Source organism: Mustela putorius, unplaced genomic scaffold (assembly GCF_011764305.1).
Source record: "Mustela putorius furo isolate JIRA1106 unplaced genomic scaffold, ASM1176430v1.1 tig00000695_pilon_pilon_pilon, whole genome shotgun sequence".
Lineage (NCBI taxonomy): Eukaryota > Metazoa > Chordata > Mammalia > Carnivora > Mustelidae > Mustela > Mustela putorius.
Genome location: NW_025421447.1, coordinates 3,761,922 through 3,788,484, shown reverse-complemented (window position 1 = coordinate 3,788,484; position 26,563 = coordinate 3,761,922). Strand labels below are relative to the sequence as shown.

General features: G+C 45.8%; 2 protein-coding genes and 1 pseudogene across 2 annotated transcripts; 1 reads left to right on the top strand and 2 right to left on the bottom strand.

Moving 5' to 3' along the window:
* Window positions 1–341: 341 nt before the first annotated feature.
* On the bottom strand, window positions 342–24,813 carry LOC101681179 (histone H3-like centromeric protein CSE4). Its single transcript, XM_045083410.1, has 2 exons — window positions 23,529–24,813; window positions 342–899 (listed from the first exon to the last, which is right to left on the bottom strand). Exons 1-2 carry the CDS (start codon window positions 23,934–23,936, stop codon window positions 483–485), a joined length of 825 nt encoding a protein of 274 aa, XP_044939345.1. The 5' UTR covers window positions 23,937–24,813; the 3' UTR covers window positions 342–482.
* Window positions 24,814–24,902: 89 nt separating this feature from the next.
* On the bottom strand, window positions 24,903–25,478 carry LOC101680899 (histone H2A type 2-A). The gene has a single exon (XM_004782573.3). The coding sequence runs from the start codon at window positions 25,396–25,398 to the stop codon at window positions 25,006–25,008; it is 393 nt and encodes a 130-aa protein (XP_004782630.1). The 5' UTR covers window positions 25,399–25,478; the 3' UTR covers window positions 24,903–25,005.
* On the top strand, window positions 25,397–26,563 carry LOC101681455 (annotated as a pseudogene).

Here is a 26,563-nt window from a genome sequence, read left to right as displayed (position 1 = left end):
CTTAGATTATGCAATGAGGAACATATTAGGTCACCGCCTTTACAATTCTTAAAACATATACCAGGGAAAGACTTCAGTATTTAAACAGGCACTTACATCTGGTTTAGTTCTCCCAACTGTAAAATCTGGCTGATAAACTCAGATTCCCATTCCAGCCATTATCACAAACCCACATGACGGTCTTCCCACTTAATTTCTGTATCTGACGCTCGACTTTTAAGTAACTCCGCACCTAAAAAGCAGGATTGGCAAAAATGATCTATAAACCATTTCAGCTGTTTTAGCGCGCCAGCCGACTAAGGCTGATTCTATGATCTCACTACCCGACACGTGCGAGTTGCCCCTGATGTCTCTATCCAGTGCACCGGTGCGCTATACCAAGGCCGCCACAGGCGAAAAACTGCACAGCTGCTCTTCATGAAAACTTGGGTGGCTCTGAAAAGAGCCTTTGAATAGGATGGAACCTCAAGCCGAGCGCTCATTCAAGCCCGCTCCCCGCGGATGCGGCGCGCCAGCTGGATGTCCTTGGGCATGATGGTGACGCGCTTGGCGTGGATGGCGCACAGGTTCGTGTCCTCGAACAGCCCCACCAGGTAGGCCTCGCTCGCCTCCTGCAGCGCCATGACCGCCGAGCTCTGGAAGCGCAGGTCCGTCTTGAAGTCCTGCGCGATCTCGCGCACCAGCCGCTGGAACGGCAGCTTGCGGATCAGCAGTTCGGTGGACTTCTGGTAGCGCCGGATCTCCCGCAGGGCCACGGTGCCCGGCCGGTAGCGGTGCGGCTTCTTCACGCCGCCCGTGGCCGGCGCGCTCTTGCGGGCCGCCTTGGTGGCCAGCTGCTTGCGCGGGGCCTTGCCACCGGTCGACTTGCGCGCCGTCTGCTTCGTGCGAGCCATGACGTTTTACTGTTTTTCCCCGACAAGTCCCAGGCAGTCTTATTTATAGACGTATCCTTGTCTTGATTGGGCCAGAATGGTTAGGAACCTCCAGAGTGTGATGTCATTGGCTAAAATTCAATCCTCTTTGCTCGGGTAGATTGTTATGCTAATCTGTCCCTCTTTATTCACCTTTCCGTACTTTTCTGTAATCTCGCCGATCACGAACGTAAAAAACGTAAGACGTAAAACGTAAAAAAATGTAGATCCTTCCTTTAAATTGGTGTCATTTTGAAAGAGCAATTTTTAAAGTGTTTTTGCTAGCCTGGGATTTATTTTTTAACAGGTGCCTTCGAAATAAAAAACACGCCTTTCCATGAACTAGGTTTCAGCTTCCATTTCCTTCTAGTTAAGAGTTATTGTAACTCCAATCCCATAGCTAACATTTATTTACCGCCTGACTCTGTGCTAAGCGCGTTAGTTGCATTACAGTACGACGGTGATTCAATAAAACAGTATGTAATTGAAGGAACAAAAAATTGAATTTATGTTTACCCAACTTCGGAACTACGAAATCTTGTGCTAATCAGCCGTAACCTGCAGGGTAGAGCATTCCGCCTTTCCTTGGGTTTTTCACGTTGGAGTACGGTTCCCTCCCCTCAATCCATCAATGGCCATCCAGGTCCTGTAGACGAGATGCTTCTAAGTCAAGGAATATAGGACTGGAAATGTTAATTTCTCATTTACAAGGAGAAATTGTGAATAGTGAATAGTTTGTAAAGAGTCAACTTGCTTATCAGATTAAAAGCTATAATAAAATTTCAAAGCAAATAAATTATTCGTTGATCACTGAGTTGCTAACATATTTTCTTCAATAAAGTAGTTCCATCTAAAAGTTTCATTTTTTTCTATTCTCTATAAGAAAATTGAAGATTCTCTGCTTTTTAGTTATTTCATATGCTTTGAAGTATTGCTCAGAAAATTACATGTCATAAAACAAGTCATGTAAGGTTACCAATGCTTAAAAAGTGTGAAGAGTTAATATATAACTTTTAATCATATGCTCATTCTATTGAAAGAGCATTGCATCCAAACCTTATATAAAAAAACAAACAAACAAACCTCAAACCTGTGAACACAGTCAGGCCCAACAAGCTTAAAACTTACTTTATGGTATCAATATCAATGATCATCTTCCTGCTGAAGGCAGAATAAAAGTTATTTTGAGGGGATTTCCTGAACACTAAACAACCTAGAAACTTCTTTTCATATCTTCAAGTGTCCCCATGAGCAGCACAGTCTCCTGCTCTAGGGAGACCTTAGATGTCCTGCAAAAGTGTAACTAATGTGAACAGCTGTCACCCCTTCCTGTGGTTGTTTTGTAATAATGACGAACATATAGAGAGCATGACTCAGTATTTAAAAGTTCTTCTACATACACTGTCTTGTTTAATCCCAACTCTGTGAAATAGATGCTATTTTCCCCATTCCACAGATAAAAAGACGAGTCTCAGAGAAGTTATGGCTTGTCCCAGGCAAGTAACAAGGCCTGCATGATACCATAAAACAAAAGAATGAACTTATAATGGATTTCCAGTTTCATCAGGCTTGACGCACATTTTAAAGCACTGAAGAATATTCACGTCATGCAATCAAACTCCTCAGTGTTTTTTCCCCACTGAACTATTGCCATCTGGGGATCTGGATGGCAGCCTAAAGCAGCCCACAATGGCCTCACATTTCTTTGAGGTGTTCTTTTTTAATATAGGCATTCTTGGCCATGGGATTCATTTAGATATGAAGAAGATTGTTTAGCTATTGTTGGGGAGTGAAAACTTTGCTCTAACCCTCAATTTTTTTTTTTTTTTCTGGGCTGGCCTAAGAATTAAATTGACATGAGACCAATTAACAGGAGAAAATCATATAGGAATATAAGAAAATCATAAAAGAATATGAGACCCAAGGCAGTCAGGCAATTGAGGTTTATATGCTATCCATGGCTAAGAAAGGGATCAGTCAAGGTCTGGGACTGCAAAGGGAAGAAAGACCATTAGAAGACGATAACATGAGTTAATGTTTGGTGAACAAATGTTTGCTGGGCCATTGGGAAACAATGAGGTATAGAAAAGAATTTCAGTAAACAGACTTTGCTGGGTTCCTCCCTGTCTACCACACCTAGGGCATACTGTACAGTAATTTTCTAGGGTCATACATAGTTCCCTTCCTAGAGCAGCTCCTCTATCTGAGTTCTTTTAAGCTGTTAAGAGGAAGGCAAAAAGAAAAATCTTTTTAGTCTTCTGCTTCCTAAAAATAATCAGCCTAAAATAATCTATGTGCCAAAGAAACACTTTCTGGGGGAGCAAAGTTTTGCTCCCCTACAATGTACATTTATACAAAATCCCGCAGTCATGGGATGTATTTTACCTCTATAAAATAGAGAATAAGAAAATTCTAAGAGTCTTCTTCTATCTTCAGAATAGAACAAGTTGTTATTTACAGATGTAAAGGTCAAGCGTGAGGATTATTTCAAGTTTAAAAAGCAATCAAAAGGGGCACCCGGGTGGCTCAGTCGCTTATACATCTGCCTTTGGCTGAGGTCGTGATCCCAGGGTCCTGGAATCTAGTCCCACATCAGGCTCCTTGCTCAGCAGAGAGCCTGCTTCTGCCTCTGCCTGCTGTTCTCCCTGCTTGTGCTGGCTCTCTTGCTCTCTCTCTGACAAATAGGTAAATAAAATCCATAAAAAAATATATATATATATATTTTATATATATATATATATATATATATATATATATATATATAAAATAAAAAAGCAATCAAAACCCAGTAGATTGAAGAAAAGCTTTTTACCTCTCCTACACCTACCTAAAAAGAATTGAGATAGAGGACCTGCTCCAGAAAGACATCTGTCACCGTGGATAACTACCTTACACCATGAACTAGGTCTGGTCAACAGGGAGGAACCTAGCAAGGCCTGTTTGATCAAAGTCCTTTGTGTCCCATTGTTTCTGAGGGGCCCAGCAGACGTATGTTTACCAAACATGGACTCTTTTTCATCTTCCTGTGAATCACATTCCTTCCTTTTGAAGTCCCAGGCCCCTACTCCTTCTCCTTAGTTCATCTTACCTGCCTTTGGAATTTCCATGTCTGTGTAGATTCCTTGTACACACAGAATTAAATGTGATTTTCTATTAATCTGTCTCATGTCAGTTTGATTCTTAGTCTAGGTAGAAGGACCTTGAAAGAGACAGGAAATTCTTGCTCCCCAACACTTAGAAGTCACCTTTAACAACAGAATTCAGATCCATAATTGTTTGATTTCCCCTGGTCTCCACATTGGACAAGGGAATGATTCCTGTGAGTGTTCTCAATACAGTACTCTATCAGAAGTAAATTTGGGATGCCTGGGTGGCTCAGTCAATTGGGCCGCTGCCTTTGGCTAGGGTCAAGATTCCAGAGTCCTGGGGTGAGTCCCCATCGGGCTCCTTGCTCAGCCTGGAGCCCGCTTCTCTCTGCGCCTCTGCCTGCTTGTGCACGCTCTCTCTCTCTCTGATAAATAAAATCTTGAAAAAAAAAAAAAGTAAATTTGACAATGCAGAAGAACCTCTGATTTGCTGCTGCTGTGGGGAAAAGGGAGTATTTTTCTCCTACTAATATCTCTAAAATTTCTTTTGCCAGGAATAATAAGAATCTGCAGTTTCCAGATTGAGCCCTGAAGTTTCATTATTTAGTGCTGAATGGGGGAAGAGCATATGAATGAAATTTAACATTTGCCCCAGGAAATTAACAGGTAAAAGAAAAGGATAATGTGTTGTATGTGCATGTGTTTGTTCTTAATATAAAAATAATGGACTAAATTATTTGTGTTCAGTCTTTGATTGAATTTGTGTTCAGTCTTTGATTGCAGACACCCCCAGGGCTTCAAGCACCCTCAAGATGAGACCGAATCTTTGGTTTGTGGTTTGGGCCAGCCATGTGCCTGATTGGTTTTCATCTTTTTATTTTTAATTTTAATTTTTAAATCACTTATTTAACTGCCCCCACCCCCACTTTCTGGTATACATCAGTTTCTTCTCTTAAGGATCTATTTTTGGTTTGTCTCGCTCTCTCTTTTTCCTTTGTTCATTTGTTTTGTTTCTTAAATTACACACATGAATGACAAGACTTCCTTTAATCTTAGGTAGCCCTTAACCCTGGACCAAACTCAGAAGCCAGGGGCTTTTGACCTTCTTTCCTTAACTCCACTCTGAGATAAAGTCATACCCTCAACACCTTGCTCATTGGATGAAAACTTCCCCCTTTTACCGTAACATCAGTCCTTGTCCTGTGCAGTGAGGGGTGGCGTAGGGAAGGAAAGTTTTCCTCAGTCTCTTCGGGTACCCAGCTGGGGACTTAAAATTAAACCAACAAAGACAGAACCAACAGCGGAAGAGAACACACAGGTATTTAATACAAGTTTTATGTGATGTGGGAACCTTCCTAAAGAAATGAAGATCCAAAGAAACAGTTTGACCGGAGTACTTTTGTGCTCTCTGTGGTGAAGTGTAGGCACTCCAAAGAAATGCGGTAGGGTACAGAGTCTGAAGTAAATCTAATAAGCCAGAGAAGGTAACGAATCCTGTTTGTTAGATTTCTTCTGTGGGTCCCTTTGTCTTTAGAACCAAAGATGCTCCTTTCCTCATCTGTCCCTCTACTCCTACAGAGAAGCCACAAGAAGGTTTTATGACCTGTTTCAAGGGAGAAGGCTTTGGAGGGAAGTTGACAATGACCTTCCTGCTTATATCCCTTTCTCAAGATTTCTTCCCCTTTAAATATTTAATATGCATGTCACAAACCCCATCAGTGACAGAATATACCACCCCTAAATTATGCCATTTGGCACATGAATTATTTTGAGCTAAAGGTACATGAAAAACAGCAGGTGCAATAAGTATGCTCTGACCTCTGTTTCTTTCCTAAAAACAGGAGACGAAAGACCCACATGGAAGATGTCTTCCCTATACAAGTAGGAAGACCGCATTCTTTTCACCGAGGATGGGGAGTTGGTGCCAAGAGAAGTCTGCACAAAGAAACCTTTGTTAAACTGACCCTTATCTTCCTAGCGATTTTTCCACCATGAACTGCCCTAGCCAAAACCCTTCTATCTTGTGACATTTTCATGATTCACTCTTCTGTCCGATTCAGTCTATAAGCAGTCAACTCTAACTGCTTCTCTAGGTCTTCATTTACTTACAAGGGCTCCAGTGTCAAAGAAAACTCAGTAAATAGATTTCTATGCTTTTCTCCCGTTAATCCGTCTTGTGACAATTTAATGATCAGGCCCAATAGAAAAAACCTAAGCAGGTAAAGGTAAGATTTTCCTGTCTCTACAGCAGATTTTAGTTGGCAGGGTTCAGAAGGTACCATCCCCAAATATGCCACTCTGGTGGGTTAATTATTTTGAGCTGAAGTTACTAGAGAAACAACAGATAAAGGAGGGGCTCTCTGACCTACCCCTTTCCACCTAAAAGCCGCTCAGAAAATTTTCCATGAGAAAGGTAAATTACTTGGGGTCTTTTGTTGTTGTTCTTAAGTTCAGGCCACAGATGGTAGTAGAACACTATCTCTGGTTTATGGGGAAAATTAGGACAGAATGTTCACAATTCAATGAATATACAGCCTGTCTGGAAAAAAGAAAGAAGAAAAAGAAAAAGAAGGGAAGGAAGGAAGGAGAGAGGGAAGGGAAGGAAGTGAGGAGGGAAGAAGGGAGGGAAAGGGGGGAAAGGAGGAAGGAAGGGGACAGAGAGGTAGGAGAGAAGGAAGGAAGGAAGAAAAAGGCTATTTTTGAAAGGTACGTTCTTTATCAACATTCCTTTCATTTAATTTTTGTAATCAACACCTATTGTGAATCCCAGGGCATTGATTTAGGCAAGTGATGATGGTGGCACCATTCAATGAGCAGAGAACAAGGTTTATGGCTGGGGAAGAAGGAAGAGAATGGATTCCCTCAGCCCCCATTAGAGACACACCTTGGAGCTTTGAAGTTTAAGCATTTTGAGATTTTTTAGTTTAAAGCGACTGAAGAACAACCAGGAGGATCTCTATGCCTGGAGCCTAGAAGTCTGGATAAAGATATATTACTGGGACTCACTGGCATATAAAAGATAGAGCCAGGAGAGGAAAAAAGGCATGTAAGATTTAAGATAATACACATCCCTCAGAAAAAAAGGGGTAATTCTTTCTGATTCAGAAACCATCTTCTGGTGGATTCTCCTTACAGAAGGCCCTGGTAAAGTAACAAACATGCTATCACTAAAGGACCTCAACCAACTTCATAGGGCAGTTTCTGGCAATGATCTTCAAAAAGGAGATTTCCCCTTGAGACACCCAATTCAGCAAACTTTGCTAGCTCCACGTGGGGCATCCATGGGGACACAATTCTGCCACCGATTTCTGGCTGCAAGCAAGGGTCGACTTTAGAGGATCTGTAGAAACGGGACACAGAACATCCTTGTCTTCTTTCTGTATATATTGCTTCTTTCGGCTGAGCTTTGGATGACAGTGGGTTGGATTCACTGACCTCCACGAGAAGGCTTGCAAATATAGTAAAACCAACTTGCCTAGGATCTGATTTCTCCCGGGGGACGTGAAATTCCATGCCCCCACCATCAACAAAACACACTAGACTACGAAATTACGGCGCTTTCTGCCCACGCTCCGCACACACACAGGTGCGGCGCCACTGGCCATGACCTTCTAGGTCTGCCAAAGCGTCGGACCTGCTTTTGCGGCTTTTCTCTGCAACCGTGCTTCGGAACCCCGCGGCCCTTTACTCGGGATGAGACCCGGCGCCGGCGCTGTGTACTCCTCCCCGTCTCTCCACTCCGTTTGCCCTTCCTTTCGTCTTCTCCCACCAGAAAGACCTTTCTTAGCCTACATTTTATGCCCGGGGGAGTCCGCAAATGGAGAGAGACGAAGGTGAAAGACAGTTGCGGTAGCCGGAAGCCTGGCGTTGAGATCTGTGTTCTCCCGGGACGAGGGCCGGTAGGTGCTTGTTTCAAGAGCCCGCCAGAGGGAGCCGTGGAGAGCGAGGAAGCGGGACTGGGAACATCGCCGAGAAGAAAGGACGCGAAGCCGAGCGGGCGGGGACAATTTGGGGCGGGCTTCCCCTCCACGCGCCTTCTGTTCTCAATCTGGTCCGGCAGTCTTGTATATTAAGGGGACCGATACCCTCACCTTTCCAAAAGTTGTGTTTGCGAGCTGCAGTCGCTGTGTCAGGACGAGGAAAGGGCGGTAAGGGCCTGGGCAAAGGCGGTGCCAAGCGCCACCGCAAGGTGTTGAGGGACAACATCCAGGGTATTACCAAACCGGCGATTCGGCGCCTTGCCCGGCGTGGAGGCGTCAAGCGGATCTCCGGCCTCCTCTACGAGGAGACTCGGGGTGTGCTGAAGGTGTTCTTGGAGAACGTCATCCGGGACGCAGTCACCTATACCGAGCACGCCAAGCGCAAGACGGTCACTGCCATGGACGTGGTGTATGCTCTCAAGCGACAGGGGCGCGCCCTGTATGGCTTTGGGGGGCTAAGCGGCTTGAACTTCCCCTTCTGCGTGGATCCATGCCAACGGCCCTTTTTAGGGCCAACCATCTAGTTTTCAGAAGAGCTGGACGCTTAGGGTAGATCTTGGGCAACTTTGCTTTGGGAGTTGGGCTAGAGTTGGCAAGCTTCGTGGGAAGTAATGGTTCCTGCAGCGCTAACCACCCTGAATCCAAGTCATTCACTAAAAATGCTTTTCATTTGCTCGCCTCCTGTTAAAGATTAGGTTCCAGATTTAAGCAGCCTTTCCGTTTGTTTCTCGGTACGCTGTCATTTGTGATTGCTGGTCTGTGAAAAATAAGAGTTCCGTGAAGGTCGAGTTCTCTAGCACGCTGCATCTGCTTGGGCAAACTGGGGAGGCTTGCAACCCAGATGCCGGCTAGGCTGTTCGGTGGATTTAAGCCCCAATTTATTTTTGGTTTCACTTCCCAGCTCTACAGCAAGAGGGTGGGGACTAGATGACTTGAGGGCCCTCTTCATAGCGGGCCTTGCTTTGTGATCTGTATTCTTACCCAAAAGGTGCAAGAGCACTGAAGTCCAGTCATCAGCCAACATTCAGGATAAATCTAGGTTATTAGAACAGATGAGCTCATTAGTGCAGTTTTAGAACAAGTTTGGCATATTGTCTGCTGAGTACCTTTTTTTCTTTTTCTTTTTTGATGCTATATCTAAGGAAGAACTTAAGTCAAAGGCCTAGAAGACGATTTCAGTGAAGACATTGCAAAGATACAGATGCAGCTTCAAACCTGCTCAAAAAGCTGAGCCAACTTGGACACCTGGGTGGTTCCCTAAGTCGGTTAGGTGTCTACCTTCAGCTCAGGTCATGATCCCAGGGTTCTGGGATTGAGTCCCGAATCCAGCTCCTTGCTCAGCAGGAAGCCTGCTATTCCCTCTGTCTCCTGATTCTCCTGCTTGTGCTCTGACAAATAAGTTAAAAAATATATATATATATATATAGAGAGAGAGAGAGAGAGAGAGCACGCCAAGCAAACCATATAGTCTTAAGGTAGCAAGTCTGGAGGAAACAGTTAATTCAGGTATTTGACTTTTTCTGTTAGGGCCTGTTGTAGAGAACTAGGAATATATACCCATCAATACAGAAAGCACAATTTTTGACAAAAGTAAAGCAATTCTAGACCAATTGATCTAGACTAGATCACAGTAAGGCATTCTCTGCACTACCACTTTTTTTGCTTTTTAAAGATTGTATTTATTTTTTTGACAGAGAGAGCACAGGCAGGCAGAGTGGCAGAGAGGGAGAGAGAAAAGCAGGCTCCTCACTGAGCAAGGAGCCCAGTGACAAACTCGATCCTAGGACCTAAGCCGAAGGCAGCCGCTTAGCCAGCTGAGCTGCCCAGGTGTCCCAGCACTACCACTTCTAATTGTTCTGATTTGGATTGAGTGGTGGGTCCACATTGCTTATCCTTAAACCTAATCATAGTTTTGTGTTACTACATTTGCAAGCAGAAATTTTTTTTCAGCATTTCTGGCTTATAATTTTACAGATGAATATGTATGTAGTTGAGACAAAAAATACTAGGTCAGTTCCCCACGGATAGGCTCGCTCTTACTTTGATTGGTCTCCACACTTGCCTGCTCTCATTAGATCAAACACTTGAAGGTGAAGTAGGTGTAAAACCTGACTTAGCAATAGAGATGCCAGAAAGCCAAGGGATGAGAGATTTGCCCTGTTGGAGGAAAAATACATAAAATACATATATATTTACATAATTGGCAGAATGGCACACGTTGCACAGGTCCAGTAGGATGAGAAATGTAGACAATAATTACCGTAGGAGTCCTAACCCTGCAGAAGTCCCGGTTGCTGGGAAATGGGAAATACTGGCTGTGGAAGTGGGGCTTGTGGCAAGTTTCATTGTGTTTTTGTTTTTTTTTTTTTTTTTTTTAAATTTTAAGGGCAATGAGGATTGACTATATCTGATCCTCACTGAGGTACTCTGGAGGAGGAGATACCAGAAGTTTGAAGAGAACTCAGAGAATAACGTAAGGGGGTGGGGATCATGTCCTTTGTCTAAACTGGCCATTCTCAAACGTAGTCTCTCATCTAGGAACTTCAGATCACTTGGGAACTCGTTAGAAATGCAAAATCTTGGAACCACCCAGACTTACTGAAATTCAAAGGAGTAAGACCTAGCAATCTGTGTATTAACAAACCTTCCAGGTGATTATACCCAGTTTAAGAACCTCTGGTCTACATAGCAGTTTTTCTCTAAATGAAACTAAAGTATTTACATCTGAATATATATTGTCGTAATTTGTTTACCAAAATGTTAAATTTTGCTTTTTTTGAAGGGAATAAACACACACACACAAAAACACTGGGGAAATGATCCTAGTAAATTTTCTCTAGCACAAAATATTGGTAAAACAGTTTGTTTCCTTAAAGTATTTGGGGCAAACATAAAAGATGTATGAATGAAAAGTGTAGCCAGCTTGTTTTCCTAAATAATAATGGCTTGTGTTTTAATACTATTGAATTTTGTAATCAATGGATATGTTTTTTCTTCTCAAATTTCTCCAAGCTATTGTCCTTTACCTATTAATTAGGCATCTTCTTTACAGCGATTTTAACAGTGATCCTTGTTCTCATCTTCTCTCCTTCACTAAATACTATTATATGGCATAACTGAATCTTCTGTTAGCTCTACCCAGCCTCTGAGTATTGCCAAATTACAGAATACACGTTCTGCATCTTTTTACGTTAATATGTGGCTTTTTGTTATTGCTCTTAACCACCTGTAACAGGAATATAGCTCCTTAATCTCTTTAATCTCCGACAAGATAATTTATTTCTCATTTTCACCCCTGAATCACTCAGATGCTCTCTGCAAACCACCTGTGATTTCCTCCCTGGGTGATTTCAGGACTTCCGCTAGAATATATATATATCCATGATATATATGTATATATATATACATGTGATCTCTGTCTGCTAGTCTACCTCCACATGGAAGTAGAGGCACTTAAGTGCCCCACTGGCCAGTCAAACCTCACAGTGGACCAGTCTGAAGTCTTACCTTCCCTTTCCAGGCTCCCTACTTGTCAGAATAGCTGCATTATCCTCCCAGAAACCCAGGCCAGCCGCTGCTGAGTCATCCTTCACTACATTCTCTCTTTTTTTTTTTTTTAAGAATTTATTTATTTATTTGACAGAGATCACAAGTAGGCAGAGAGGCAGGCAGAGAAAGAGAGTGGAGGAAGCAGGCTTCCTGCTGAGCAGAGAGCCGGATGTGGGGCTCGACCTTAGGACCCTGGGATTATGACCTCAGCCGAAGGCAGAGGCTTTAACCCACTGAGCCACCCAGGAACCCCCCTTCATGACATTCTTATTTTCTTCCTTGGAAACCTTTCACTCTGTGCTTCCTATTCTAGCTATGTTACTTCTAACATGTTACTTCTCTACTTGAGCCAAAAGACCTGAGCTATCATTTACACAGAAAGTTTTAAAGTATATATACAAACATATATATATATATATATATATATATATATATATATATAAAATACAAATAATTATGGCTGTATGGAGAATTACCAGGAAGGTTTATAAAAATTGTAGAATGGGAGCACCTGTGTGGCTCAGTGGGTTGGAGCCTCTGCCTTCCGCTCAGGTCATGATCCCAGGGTCCTGGGATGGAGCCATGGAGCCCCACATCAGGCTCTCTGTTCAGCAGAGAGCCTGCTTCCCTTCCTTTCTCTCTGCCTGCCTCTCTGCCTACATGTGATCTCTGTCTGTCAAATAAATAAATCTTAAAAAAAAATTGTAGAATGATTTCTTGGTGTTGGTTTTTGTTATATTTACTGAACATTTCTGAATTGTTTGAATTTCTTAAAATAAGCATGTATAATTTTCCCCCCAAACAATCACAAGATAGATAATAGACAGATAGATAGATAGATAGGGAGTCTGGGCTGTATGAACCATGACAAATCTTAGCTTTGCCAAAGTTCAGTTTTCTCATCTTTAGTGTTACCGAGAATTCCTGTCTTTTTCACAGGAATGTTTTAAGGATCAAAGGAGATCTATATGAAAGATTAAAGCCCTGAAGTAATATAAAAAGAAACTAAAGTTGGTGTATTTATTGCCTATTTCACCCAATCTAGTTCTTACATGCTCTATAATGAGTGTGGTGGGGAGACAGTAGAGCCGAAATTTTGAGAGGATGGTGACAGTAAAAATGAGGTCTAAACAGGTTGACAGGGCCATATTTTTCAGGATTAAATCAGAAAAATGTAAAGTCATCTTAAAGAATCAAATAGATTCCCCAGCTGAGTTGACTGTTATAATGTGTTAAATGCATTATTTAAGAACATTCACTTCCTGGGGCACATGGGTGGCTGAGGTGGTAGAGTGTCTGACTCTAGGTTTTGGCTCAGGTCGTGATCTCAGGGTTGTGAGATTAAGCCCCGCTTCGGGCTCTGCACTGGGCATGCAGTCTGCTTAAGACTCTGTCTCTCCCCTTTTGCCAAACCTCTCCCTCTCAAAAAAAAAAAAAAAAAAAAAAAAAAAAAGTGAATTCTACTATAGAAAGAAAAATAAGAGGGAAGAAACTAATTGTAGATAATAAGTAAGCATAGCTTCTGAGACATGTTAACAGAAATAATATAAGTAGAGTATGTGTGGTAAACAGAGATATGGGGGTGGGGTTTGAAGGGACAAGAACCATGCTGAATATTCATGAGGTACATGAGGTACCCAGTGTTCAAGCCTTAAATCAGCCATCCACTGGTGAGACCAGCTGTGGCCCAGTATGTCCTCTGCCTGCCACACACAGGGAAATCCATAGCTATTCAGCAGGTTATTGTGATGGAGTGAGCATAAGTTAGCTTCAGACACCTTCCATCTGCCGAGCCTCCACGCCCCTGCTCAGCTGTAATCCTCTTAACTGCAGCATGAGTTGGGAAGGCTGATCAAGCTGGGACAGATCATGTAAGTCAAGGTTGGACATCGTGTGGTGCTTCTGCCATCACTATAATCTCTTCTAAGTGTGCTGATTTCCCCCATCACCTTCCCCTTCCTCCTTGGTGTATGTGTTAACTGGTTGTAATTAACTGTGTGATTTGGTATATCTGTCTTCATATGGCCTGTGAACCTTCGTGTTCCGTGAATTCTGGGATTCCTTGTCTGGTAACAGAGTGGGAAGCCATGATTACAGTGAAATAATTTCTTACTACAACAACTACATTATAGAAGAGGGCTGGAAACAAGGGGTGGGTGGGTAAAGACACAACCATGGCATTGTGACCATCCAGATACCCTCCAGGGCAGATGGGATCCTGGCTCTAGGGAGCATATCCAGTTCCTGCAATGAGCCGCCTTTAGAGTGAAACAGCATTCCGACTCTATAATGGCAGGGCCTGAGGTCACCTGCCTCCATGCTCCTCCCCAACTTTCTGACTGAAGTCTGGCTTCCTGTACAGGTTAGCCAGCAGGAAGCTAGCAAATGGAACGGATTCCACTTCAGTTCCACTTCGCGTCGGAAATTAAGGGCTCAATTTCTAGAACCAGACTGTTTGGGTTAGGGTCTTAACTTCACCATTTACTAACAGTAAAACCTTGGGGAAATTCCTTAATCTCTGAACTGCATATTATTTATTAGTAGTATTGGGAGGGAAAGAATATTTACCATGTCAGGGTTTTACGTGGATAACATGTATTAATGTTTACAAAGCAGTTAGCCCTATGTCTGGCACTCAATACATGCTACTGCCTATTAATGACAACAGGTATTAATAGGGTTTATGCATTTGTCCCTTCAGAGTCTGGTCAGTGGGATCTAGGTCCTCAGAGACCCCTACGCCCAGCCTACCAGCAAAATGAAATTTGTGAGTCTACAGAGCCATGGACCAGGCTGGAATGGGCTGAGCAAGGACCCAGGAGGTCATCCCGATGACCCGAGGGGCACCAGCCCCTCATTTCCTTTTCTACAGCTTTGCAATGCTAGGGCAATGTAACAATAAACCCTCAAAGAGAGTTAAACACAAAAACCAAGTAGTAAAGGAAGAGAGGAAGGGAAAAAGAGCAATCAAAGAAACAGAAACCCAAGGGGCACCTGGGTGGCTCAGTGGGTTAAAGCCTCTGCCTTCAGCTCAGGTCATGATCCCAGGGTCCTAGGATCGAGCCCCACATCGGGCTCTCTGCTCCGCAGGCAGCCTGTTTCCTCCTCTCTCTCTGCCTGCCTCCTCTGCCTACTTGTGATCTCTGTCAAATAAATAAATAAAATCTTTAAAAAAAAAAAAAAAAGACTGTTTAAAAAGAAACAGAAACCCAAAATCAAAACCTGGCTGAAAAAACTTACTCAGAAGCTCAAAGTTTAGCCCAGATCAGGGGCCCTGATGAGCTGGAGAGGAACGGCTGTCTTCAGAAAATTTGCAAGACCAGGAAACACCTAACTTTTTACTCATCTGGGTGCCTGAGAGGGACTGTGAGATTCAGAACCAGATAACAAACCAGCCAGATTTAAAAGTTAACCGACATCCAGAGCCTGAAATTTTCGGAAGACCATTTAGCAATAATTACCAAAATTACTGAAAAATATACTCCAAGTTCTGTGCACAAGGATAATAAATTGTAGCAGTGTTTTTAGTAGCAAAAATCTGGATAGTACCTAAATATCCATTAACATGAGTCTGAGTAAATAAGAAGCATCTTTTTTTTTTTTTTGAGATTATATTATTTATTTATTTGACACAGAGAGAGATCACAAGAAGGCAGAGAAGCAGGCAGAGAGAGAGAGGGAAGCAGGCTCCTTGCTGAACAGAGAGCCCGATGAGGAGCTTGATCCCAGGATCATGACCTGAACCGAAGGCAGAGGCTACCCACTGAGCCACCCAAGAAGCATCTTTTAAGTGAGAAGCTACATCCTTTAATAAGAATGAGGCAGATCGAGACAGAAGTTTATACAGAGTTTATATAGCTTTAGAGAGTGAGATTAACTGGGACAAAGACCAAATATATATTTCTTATTGTATATCACAATACCATAGCTAACAATACCCTAAAAAGCTGAATCTTGGAGAATCTTGAGAAAAGACAGAGCCGATTAGAGTCAAAAGAATAAAGCCTAGAGATCTGGGTTGATTCTGGGCAAGTTTAGAGTGACCTTTTTGGGTGCAAGCTGGACTGAAGGGGGCAGAGAATGAGAAACTGAAACCAGTTAAGAGGCGGTTATAAGCCAGAGAGGGCCCTGGACAAGAATGGTAGCAGCAGCACTGAAAAAGATACTGGAAAAAGAGATGTGCTGGCAGGAGGCATGGAAATCCCTGTTTTCCCCAAATTTGTGGCGACATCTGGGTGGAATTTAGATACCACTCTTTGATTTAATTGTTAATTAAAGACCATACAATATTGGTGATGGAAAGGACCCCATCTGGTCCAATTTTCTCATTAAATATAATGAGAAAATATAATAACAATACTATAATAAATAAATATAATAAATGCATAAAATATATTTTATAATGTATTATTTATATAGTTATACAAATGTATATTCATATATTTTATTATATATTTATATATAGATTTCTTATGTTATTTATATATTTTATAAATATTACTTATATATTATATTACTTATATAATTTATATTTACATAAAATAGATATATTATGAACATGTTATAAATATAAGTATATAAATATATTGTGTATTTTATGTAAATATGAATATATTTATAAAAATATCAAATAAATAAAATAAATAATATAAATATTCCCTGTAGTTCCAGGACAAAACTTGGCACCAGCTTCCATTCCCCACCAGATCCCTAAAGTGGAGTAGATGTTTTTAAGAGGCCTCTCCTTTGGGCCATGTCTTTACAAGCTCTTCCCAGCTTCCCAAGTGTTTCTCCAGCTCCTAAAGGCAGATGAGAGAACCCATCGGGGTAACTAGATCTAGGGCCAGATCCACATTCCCAGCTGCCTGAAGGTCACAGCTACTTGCTCCTGCCTATTGAGAGCTCTGACCCTGTGGGACTTGATGTGCAAACCTCAGTGGCGCCCCCTCCCAGGCTGCCTATTCCCACGAAGGTGACATCCTCCTAGTCACTCAGGCAGGAAGGTCTAGAGAAATCTTTGGTCACTTTTGCCCACAACAACCTCTTCTGTCCCTTCCCCATTCCAGGCTATGGCAATCTTCCACATGCAAAAATGCCAAAACTTTCCCTCCCCTCCATCGCTGTGGCTGATTTCCTTGTTCTCATCCTCAACACCCCTGATCTGTGATGTCCGTGTGGCCTCTGTCCTGGCCTCCCACCTTGGGCACTAATCTCTCACTCCTTTTGCGCCTTCACCCCAGATTGGCCTTCTTTACACACAGCTCGGATTCTGTGACCCACCTACTTGAGGCACGACCCTCAATTGGCTTCCCTCCCTTTCCTTGTTCTCTTTTATCCTCATTTCCCAAACTTTCCTTCACTCCACATAGAAAACCATTCTGCTGTGTTTTAACTATCTTTTTGTTTCTATGCATGATTTCAAAATATACTGTCTTTTAATTTACATAAATAGTATTGTTTTACATCGAATTCCATTCCTTATCTTATTTCCCTCAGAACTATGTTTTTAAGATCTGTCCTAGTTATGTGTCCATTGACTCCACTGTCTCTTCCTGCCGCAGAGTCCCCCAGGGAGTGAATCCAGCATACTTTCTCCATCTGCTCTCCCAGTGACAAATACCCACATGGTTTCTAATGTCATGTGCCCTGATAGGCCTGTAGGTGAAGTTTTGAATAAATATTCAAAAACAGAATTGTTGGGGTGTCTGGGTGGCTTAGTCATTAAGCGTCTGCCTTCAGCGCAGGTCATGATCCCAGGGTCTTGGGATCCAGCCCCGCATCGGGCTCCCTGTTCACTGGAGAGTTTGCTTCTCCCTCTCCCACTCCCCCTGCTTGTGCTCTCTCTTTCTCACTGTATCTCTCTCTCTGTCAAAAAAAACAAAAACAAACAAACAAAAAAAAACTTAAAAAAAAACCCCTTAAAACAGAATTGTTGCTTCCTCGCATGTGTATTCCTAATTGGCCTAAGAAGCACCAGGCTGCTCTTCAGAAAGGCTTTCCTAGTCCACACCCCACCAGTAGGACACCAACCATTGAAGCCCTCCATCCCGGCTAACCCTTGGCATTATTCAGCTTTCCAATATTTCCCAGTGTCCAGAGTAAAGTGCCATCTCCTATCGCTTTAATTTGCCTTTCTCTGATTACTTTTATTTATTTATTTGCTTATTTATTTATATATATTTTTGAGAGATAAAAAGCATGCGTGAGCACAGGTTTTGGGAGGTAGGGAGGGGCAGAGGGAGAGGGAGAATCTTAAACAGGCTTGTGCCCAGTGTGAGCCTGACACAGGACTCCGTTTCATGATCCTGCAGTCATGACCTAAGCCAAAGTCAAGAGCCAGACGCTTAACTCACTGAGCCATCCGGGTGTATCTGATTGCTAATATTTCTGAGCATCTCTCTTTATGTATTTGTTAAATATTTTGCTTCCTCTTCTGTAATCCTTTCCCCTATCCTGTTTACAGAATAAAATTTACCCCTCCCCAGGTCAGCATGCTGACTCCCAAAAAAACCCCCAAGAAGCTGGCCTCAGAGTCAGAAATGACTGAAAAGTCATTTCCCATTCCCACCCTTGAGTCACCCTGTGGTCTGGCCTCCACTCACAGTTCTCCTCATCTTTTTCTCGTTCCTCTGCCTGGATTAAGACTCCTGGCCTCAGCCCAAGTTCTCCTACAGGAAGAGCTCCCTGATTCCCTCTGTTAGAAGTCACCTTTCCCTCTGAGCTTCTGAACTCATCCGAACCTTCTCTGTCACCTGGCACAGAATGCCTTCCATTATAGCGCAGGGCTCCTCACACAGCCTGGAGAACTCATTTCCATAAATGTTGCAAACTCATGCATATGCTTCCAGGCATGAAGAGATGCTAGGATTCCTGCCAAACAAAATAATAACAATTTTTCATTTCAGTGATGATTTTACTTTGTTCATAATTTTCTTTATTGCAGTGTTTTTCAGTTTCAGGTTGTAACCCATTAGCAGGTGGTAGAATTGATTTAGAAAACAGGAACCAGGGATGCCTGGGTGGCACAGCTGGTTAAGCATCTGCCTGGATCCTAGGATCAAGTCCTGCATCGGGGCTCCCTGCTCAGCGGGAAGCCTGCTTCTCCCTCTGCCTGCTGCTCCCCCTGCTTGTGCTCTCTCTCTGCCAAATAAATAAAATCTTAAAAAGAAAAAAAAGCCCTTCCTCACCCCCAGGCTTATTGTGAATTGAATGACAGGTGAGTAAAAGATGAGCCCTAAGCCATCTAGGAACCTGGACCTAGATATTATCACTGCGTACCCACACAGTCTAGAAGCTGGTTGTGTGGTTACAATTATTCATCAGTTTTTATGTGTATCATGATTGTGACTTGACAGTGTTGTAACATACATCAATTCCTATGAATGTCACTAATATTTACACCCTCGATGTTAATGATACTATTAATACTGATTTATGAGGACTTGTAAGGTTCTGTTCCAAGCATTTTGTATGGACTATATGGTCTCTCTTCATCCTCACAACATTCGTGCATTGGGTACATTTATGATCCTGCTTTACACAGGAAGAAATGGAGATCCCAGTCTTTTCTCTTGGGAGGCTTTCCCTGGTTAGGGGTCAGGAGCCCTGGTCCTACCTGCAATGGGCCTCAGACGTCAAGCCCAGTTTGTAGCAGCAAGGACCCTGGGCCTCCTTTTCTATCCTCTTATCTCTCCTCTTCCCACCTCTCCTTGCGTACACTTTACTGTGTGCTCCTGGTCCCCCATCACATCCTCAAAAAATCCAATTAGCAGTTCTAAATCTGAGGTCTTTGGGGATATAAAGGGAGACATTTCTCCCCAGATCGTCTACATTCAGGAACAGATTGGGGGTGCTGGTGGGGGTAGAGCTCAGGAAACTCTTTTCTCAGTTACTATCACCAGGAACAGGTTTTCCAGACACTCTGCTCTCAGGCACTTTCTTGTTCCCACGTTCCAAGACACGACCCCAAGGACCTTGGACGTTCTTTGCCAAGGTCCAGTTCAGAGCTCCTCTTCATCTCTAACTGCAGGGACCCAAGAGCTGGGGCCTCTTATTCCCAACTTCTTTGTGTAAAAGCCAAAGGTCGTGCCCCTCGTCAAGCATTTCCTGACTCCCTGGGGCATGCCATGTACCCTGGGTGCTGATGCCACAGGCCTGAGCAAGACAGCAAACAAGATGATCTTCACCCTGAGCAATGCTGCTGGCCTACTGCTGAGGGTAAAGGAAGGGGAGTAAGTAGAGGTAGAGGGAGAGGCAAGGAGATGAGGAGGAGGAAGAGAAAGGGAAGGAGGGGCTACATAAGGGCTGGATCCTGAAGAATGAGCAGGGGTTCTTGGGGTTACCAAAAAGGGGAGGACAGAAGAAATTCTAGATAGAAGAAATGGAATGTGTGAAGACATGGTATCCTGGGGGATTGCAGATGTTCCATGGGGCTAGAACTTACTTGTTTGCCTGGCAGGGGGTCCAAAAGCTGGGAAGGCTCTGAGAAATGGCAGGAACTAGATGTACATCAATTCTTACGGGGATCTTTTAAATTTGATAAGGGTTAATAAAGTAGCTCAAATTAACTGAATGTTTATTCTGGACCAGACATTGTGCTAGGTTCCTTAAGAATGGTCACTTTTAATATTTCCAAAAACACTATTCGTAAGATGTTCCCATTTTACAAATGTCCCCATTTTTCAAACTGGAAAAGTAAGGCCTACCGAGATTTACCTGCTGAAGTCAAGGCCTTCAAGTTTGGGTTCGTCTAATAGCTGAGCCCCAACTAGTCATTTAACCTCCATTGCTCTGAACTACCATACAAAAGAAGGTAGGCTTTAACCTGAAGGGAATGGGAAGAAGGTAGAAAAAATTAAAACACGAGAGTGACAGAGTGGAAGCTTACTGGCAGGGCAGAGTCTAGCCTGAAAGCTTAATCCTCCAGATCAGAGTCGGGGGTGAGGGGTGGGCTCAGTTAACCTGGATAGATAGAGAAAGTGTGTTGGAATTGAAAGTCAGAAAGTAGATTTGATAACATTTGGTGCCTCCTGAAATTTGGACAAAGGGGAAGAGCAAGGAACTTCTGCCCCGAGCAGCCTGGGGGATGAAGGTATCTTTCAAAAGATGGTGAATGTGGAAGGGGGAAAATAGCTTTGGGAAGCAAGATGATGTACTTTTACAAATAAGATGAGTGTGAAGGGCTTATTAACCTATCCAGAAGAAACTGGCCACCTGGCAGTTAAAAATATTAGTGTACAGCTCAAGACAGGGGACATGGCAGAAAATACCAACTTGGGAGCACTTGAGGGAAGCAGAGATATGACAAGCAGGGAATCCATGATCTCTTTTGAGCTGGAAGTAAGAAAAAGCCAAGGCCAGCATGGCTGAAACCAGGAATATCGGTGGGCCTGGCAGAGAAGAGGAGGAGAATACGAGAAGTTTGAGATGGGGATATGGAGAAGGATAAGGATGACCAGGAAAGGGTGCGAACCTGGAGACCAAGTCCTCTTCCAAGGAAGAAAAGGTAGTGCCCACAGGGCCATACCACAGAGCTTACATCTACACATGCAAATACACCCCCTACCCTAAGGCCAATTTACATCTGAACAAAAACTGGTTCTCGCTTCTCGAAAATCCCAGGCTCTGGGGCACCTGGGTAACTCAGTCAGTTAAATGCCTGCCTTTGGCTCAGATCAAGACCCCAGGGTCCTGCAACAGGCTTTCCGCTCAGTGGGGAGCCTGTTTCTCCCTCCTTCTGCCTTTCCCCTGGCTTGTGTTGTCAAATAAATTAATAAAATTCTTAAAAAAAAAAAATGCAGGTTCAGGGTAGACTTTTCCTGCAACCCAGCTAGCTGTGTAGAAGCTAATTGCTACAGGAATAACATTTATTTACTTTGTCCTTAACTATCTCTTAACTCTCACCTAAGAGTAGACATTTAAGTACAGAAATTATTAAATATGAATACTTACATTTTAAATTGTTGTCTTGTATTGATGTACTGTCTGTGCTGGTCTCTTTTTTTTTTTTTTTTTTAAAGATTTTATTTGTTTATTTGACAGACAGAGATTACAAGTAGACAGAGAGGCAGGCAGAGAGAGAGAGAGAGGGAAGCAGGCTCCCTGCTGAGCAGAGAGCCCGATGCGGGACTCGATCCCAGGACCCTGGGATCATGACCTGAGCTGAAGGCAGCGGCTTAACCCACTGAGCCACCCAGGCGCCCTGTGCTGGTCTCTTAAAGATTTGAAAGATTGCTGGGAGGGGAGGCTTTTCCAGCAACAGGAACATAAGATTTTCTTCTATTTCTGACTATCAACAATGCCAATAAATTTCCCTTTGAGGTTCAGACAGGGAGACTTCTGGAGGTTACAGGCACTCAGATTGGTAGCTTGAAGCAGTGTGATACTGGGGGCAAGTGCAGGATGTAGAGGACTGACACCTGTAACCGACATCACAGCTTCCAGGGTCAGTTCAGCCACTCCTGGGCCTGAGATGTTGGACAAGCCACACCTGAGAGCCTCAGAAAGCCCTATTATGTGCCTGAAAGATGGATGGATGGGATGATGGATAAGATGATGGGTGCAAAGGTGGTGCCCTCTCCCACCCCCACCTCTAAAAGTGACTTACTAACTCAGATAATAGTCACAAGACCCATGGATTTATCCTGCAATGAGGGCCTAAATAGGGAATAATGGTCTGAATAGGAACCTGGGGGTATGCCCTGGAGATTGGTGTGACCCAGTCCCTGAGAAAATTCTCTGGTCTCCAGCTTTTCAGGGAGGGAACAGGAACTTACAAAACAACTGTTTCCTTCCTTTCCTCTTCTTTCCCTTGTGAATTCCTGCTGGAATATTTTTAACCTGTCACTGCGCTGCAACAAAACCGAAAACCCAAGTCTTGGCCCATTCCGGGGCAAGGAAATAACTAAGGTTAAAAAGAGGTGTCATCTAAGACCAGCAGAGCATTTGCACCTGTACCCGTAGCATCTCAGACCTGTAGAGCTCTGTGGAGGGGGGTCGGCAGGACTCTCCCACTCGAGAGCTTGCACTTCCACTTCCTAAATGGTGCAAGAACCATTCTTAAGGCCCACACCCTCATTATTTCCTGATTGTGCTAAAATTCATCTCCCAAAGGAGGGCTGCCTCTTTACTCTCCCCAAGAACTTTCACTCAGAAGCCACCCATCTGTTTTTTTCTCTGGGTAACCTCTCAGATACCTGAAGCGTTCGCACGTGTCTTAACAAAGCAATTCCGAGTCTGAACAGAAAATCCAGACGCGAGTCCAAGCTTTTAGAGACCTTCACAGAACACACGAGTCTCACTTCTACGGGTCTATGCGGAGAATGCATCAGCGAGGGCCCAGCTCACCGCAGTCACGTTCCAGCCTGTCCCTGCGACCCCAATTCCGTCTTAGAGATAGAAGATAGGACTTATCCTACCGGCGAAAAATGGGAGGATTAGGCACACTCAAAACTCAGAAATCCCGAACTTGACCCGGCAAGAGGTTGGGCCATACCAAGGTGGCGATTTCCCTCCCCAGCCAGAGCGCGGTGCCTCTCGGGGCCACTTCCGGCGCGAATGCCACTCCCGGTGGCCTAGAAAGGCGTGGGACGCGCTCTGGAAGGCGAGTCCCGAGCTTCCCCTAGGGGTTCCTGGCCGTCTCGGGCTCCTCTCAAGCCTGAAAGCCCCTCTTCTGCTCGGACAGATTACAACCTAGGTCACTGTGGAGCTGCTAAAAGGGCATGCCCCTCCCTCTGCGTCCCAGAGTAAAGCAAGCGCGCACCGCCATCTCCCAAAAGGGACGTTTGGTGTGTGTGTGGCGGGGGGGGGGAATACCCGCCCTGAAGAGAGAAAATAGCCAACACGGCACCTGAATCAGGCGCGTGGCCTTTACGTCACATGTCCGGAGTGGACGGACACCTGGACACCTAAGTGGCACAGCTTCTTCTAAGTGCTGTCGTGGGTGGCTCTGAAAAGAGCCTTTGGATGGGATGGAACCTCGAACCGAGCCGAGCGCTCACTCAAGCCCGCTCCCCGCGGATGCGGCGCGCCAGCTGGATGTCCTTGGGCATGATGGTGACGCGCTTGGCGTGGATGGCGCACAGGTTCGTGTCCTCGAACAGACCCACCAGGTAGGCCTCGCTCGCCTCCTGCAGCGCCATGACCGCCGAGCTCTGGAAGCGCAGGTCCGTCTTGAAGTCCTGCGCGATCTCGCGCACCAGCCGCTGGAACGGCAGCTTGCGGATCAGCAGCTCGGTGGACTTCTGGTAGCGCCGGATCTCCCGCAGGGCCACGGTGCCCGGCCGGTAGCGGTGCGGCTTTTTCACGCCGCCCGTGGCCGGCGCGCTCTTGCGGGCCGCCTTGGTGGCCAGCTGCTTGCGCGGGGCCTTGCCACCGGTCGACTTGCGGGCCGTCTGCTTCGTGCGAGCCATACCAACCAAATCACCACCTCAACCGCGCCGCCGCAGCCACACTAACGCCCCCTCCGCCCGCCGCCCCACTTTTTATAGGCACCCACTGTCTCCGATTGGGCGAGACAAGACTTGAAAGTCCCGCGCTGCCTGCCCATTGGCCGTGACGTCACCCGCCCTGGCGTCACCCATTGGCTTGGACAGAATCCTCCCTTCCTCGCCCGCCCTCCTCACTCTCCAGTTTGCCAACAGCCTTCCGCACCTTGTTTTTCCTTTCTTTTCGGCGGGCGGGGGAAGGGCGTGTTAGCTCGTAACCGGGTCAGAATGTTGTTCCTCCCCAGCCCTTCAACCCCCTAGAACACGCGGCTCCCCGTTCCTTCCCACGCTGTCTCCCCAACTCGACCTCAAGCTTGCGTTGGCTCCGTCCCCCAAAACGCCTTGTTACCTTTGCAGAGCCCCCTCGTTCCGTCAGGCGGAACGCCTGTCGGGGCTTTTCAGGTCGGAAAGTGGTCTCACCTCATCCCCTCAACCCCTCCGCCTTCCGGGCGCGAGATCCCGCCTCCAGGAAGCTAAGTGGAGGCCCGCACCGCCGCTGCCAAGGCCGTCCCACACTTTTACTTGACCAACAGCCGGCTCAGGAAAGCCCAGGACCAGGTCTGCCGCACTCCCGCAAACTGCCCGCTCCCTTGCCGGCCGGCAGGAGTGCACGTGTACGTTGGGCCAAGGCCTCGGGAAGCGGGCCAGCTGCGCCCTCGGTCCCCCACTTAAGACTTGAGTCAGGAGCCGCCTGACAGTACTCCTGACCGAATCGAGCGTGGCTGTACCCCTCTCCCTGCGTCCAGTCCTAAGGTCTACGAGCCACCCAACAAAATCAAGATGGTCGAGAGCTCAGGGTTGGGAGACGAGCAACCCCTTCCCCTCGCCTCGCCTCGGGGTCTCCGAGGGGATCGGCCCACTACCCGCAAAGGCAGAACGGAGCAAGCTGGCTACTGTAACAACTCTTTTACTTGAGAGAGTGGGTGGCTCTTAAAAGAGCCTTTGATTTCACAGGTGTCCTCTTCCACACCAGGGCTGGCTGGGCTTCAGGGCTTCACTTGCCCTTTGCCTTGTGGTGGCTCTCCGTCTTCTTGGGGAGCAACACGGCCTGGATGTTGGGCAGGACGCCGCCCTGGGCGATGGTGACTTTGCCCAACAGCTTGTTGAGCTCCTCGTCGTTGCGGATGGCCAGCTGGAGGTGGCGCGGGATGATGCGCGTCTTCTTGTTGTCTCGGGCCGCGTTCCCCGCCAGCTCCAGGATCTCCGCCGTCAGGTACTCCAGCACCGCCGCCATGTACACCGGCGCGCCGGCCCCCACCCGCTCGGCGTAGTTGCCCTTGCGCAGCAGCCGGTGCACTCGGCCCACCGGGAACTGCAGGCCGGCGCGAGACGACCGCGACTTGGCCTTGGCGCGGGCCTTGCCTCCTTGCTTGCCACGACCAGACATGACGATCACGCTCCCGCAAGACGCCTCCCGCTAGGCCACCGACAAAGTCGCCGCGCGCCACCCCGCTTCACCCTTTTATAGGCAGAACCCGGATTGTCCACCCAGCCCTTCCATTGGCTGAAGCGCATCTTTGTCCTCACGGCCAATAGCGTGGCTCGGCCAGAATCCGCTCATTTCCATAATCTCGTCCCCCCGCGCAGGAGCGCCGCCGAAAACTCGCGAATCACCACGCAGCCCAAGCACAGCCTTAATTTGCCTACGGCCTCTTTAAGTAGCGAGGCGCTTCCGGCCGCCTGGGCCTTAACTGCGCTGCGTGCGCCTCCGGACGGCTCTCGGTTGTTGCTCGCGCTTCCCGCTCTGCCCGAGCCGGCCAAATCCGCTCCCGCGCCCAAGAAGGGCTCCAAGAAAGCGGTCACCAAACCCTAGAAGGACGGCAAGAAGCGCAAGCGCAGCCGCAAGGAGAGTTACTCCATCTACGTGTACAAGGTGCTCAAGCAGGTACACCCGGACACCGGCATCTCGTCCAAGGCCATGGGCGTCATGAACTCCTTCGTCAACGACATCTTCGAGCGCATCGCCGGCGAGGCCTCCCGCCTGGCGCAGTACAACAAGCGCTCCACCATCCCGTCGCGGGAGATCCAGACGGCCGTGCGCCTGCTGCTGCCCGGCGAGCTGGCCAAGCACGCCGTGTCCGAGGGCACCAAGGCGGTCACCAAGTACACCAGCTCCAAGTGAGTCCCCGCCGGGAGGCGGCGCTCGCCCGGGGCGCCGGCCGCTTCGCTCCAAAGGCTCTTTTCAGAGCTACCCATTTTCTCCGTGAAAGAAGCAGTTTTTTCTCTACTTATATTCAGATACTTCTTTTTATAGCACTTAGTTTTATCTACTTAGGCAATATCAGTGTTTTCTTTTGGAGAACAAGAAAGGAACCCAAGATGGGTCCTGATTTTCTGCATGGTGGAGAGGCTAGGTGTATTCATTCTGAAAAGTAACACCTATAACAAACGGTTAGCGATGCGTGGCAGTCAACGTAAGTCTCAAAGATTGTGGGAATTAGTGTTAAGGAGTGTTTACTGTAAAGCAATTAGTTGGGATTGTACTTTGTGACTGCATTTTCCTTGCTGTGAAAAATTCATGTTATAAATGCGAAGCAGTGCTTTTGAAACCA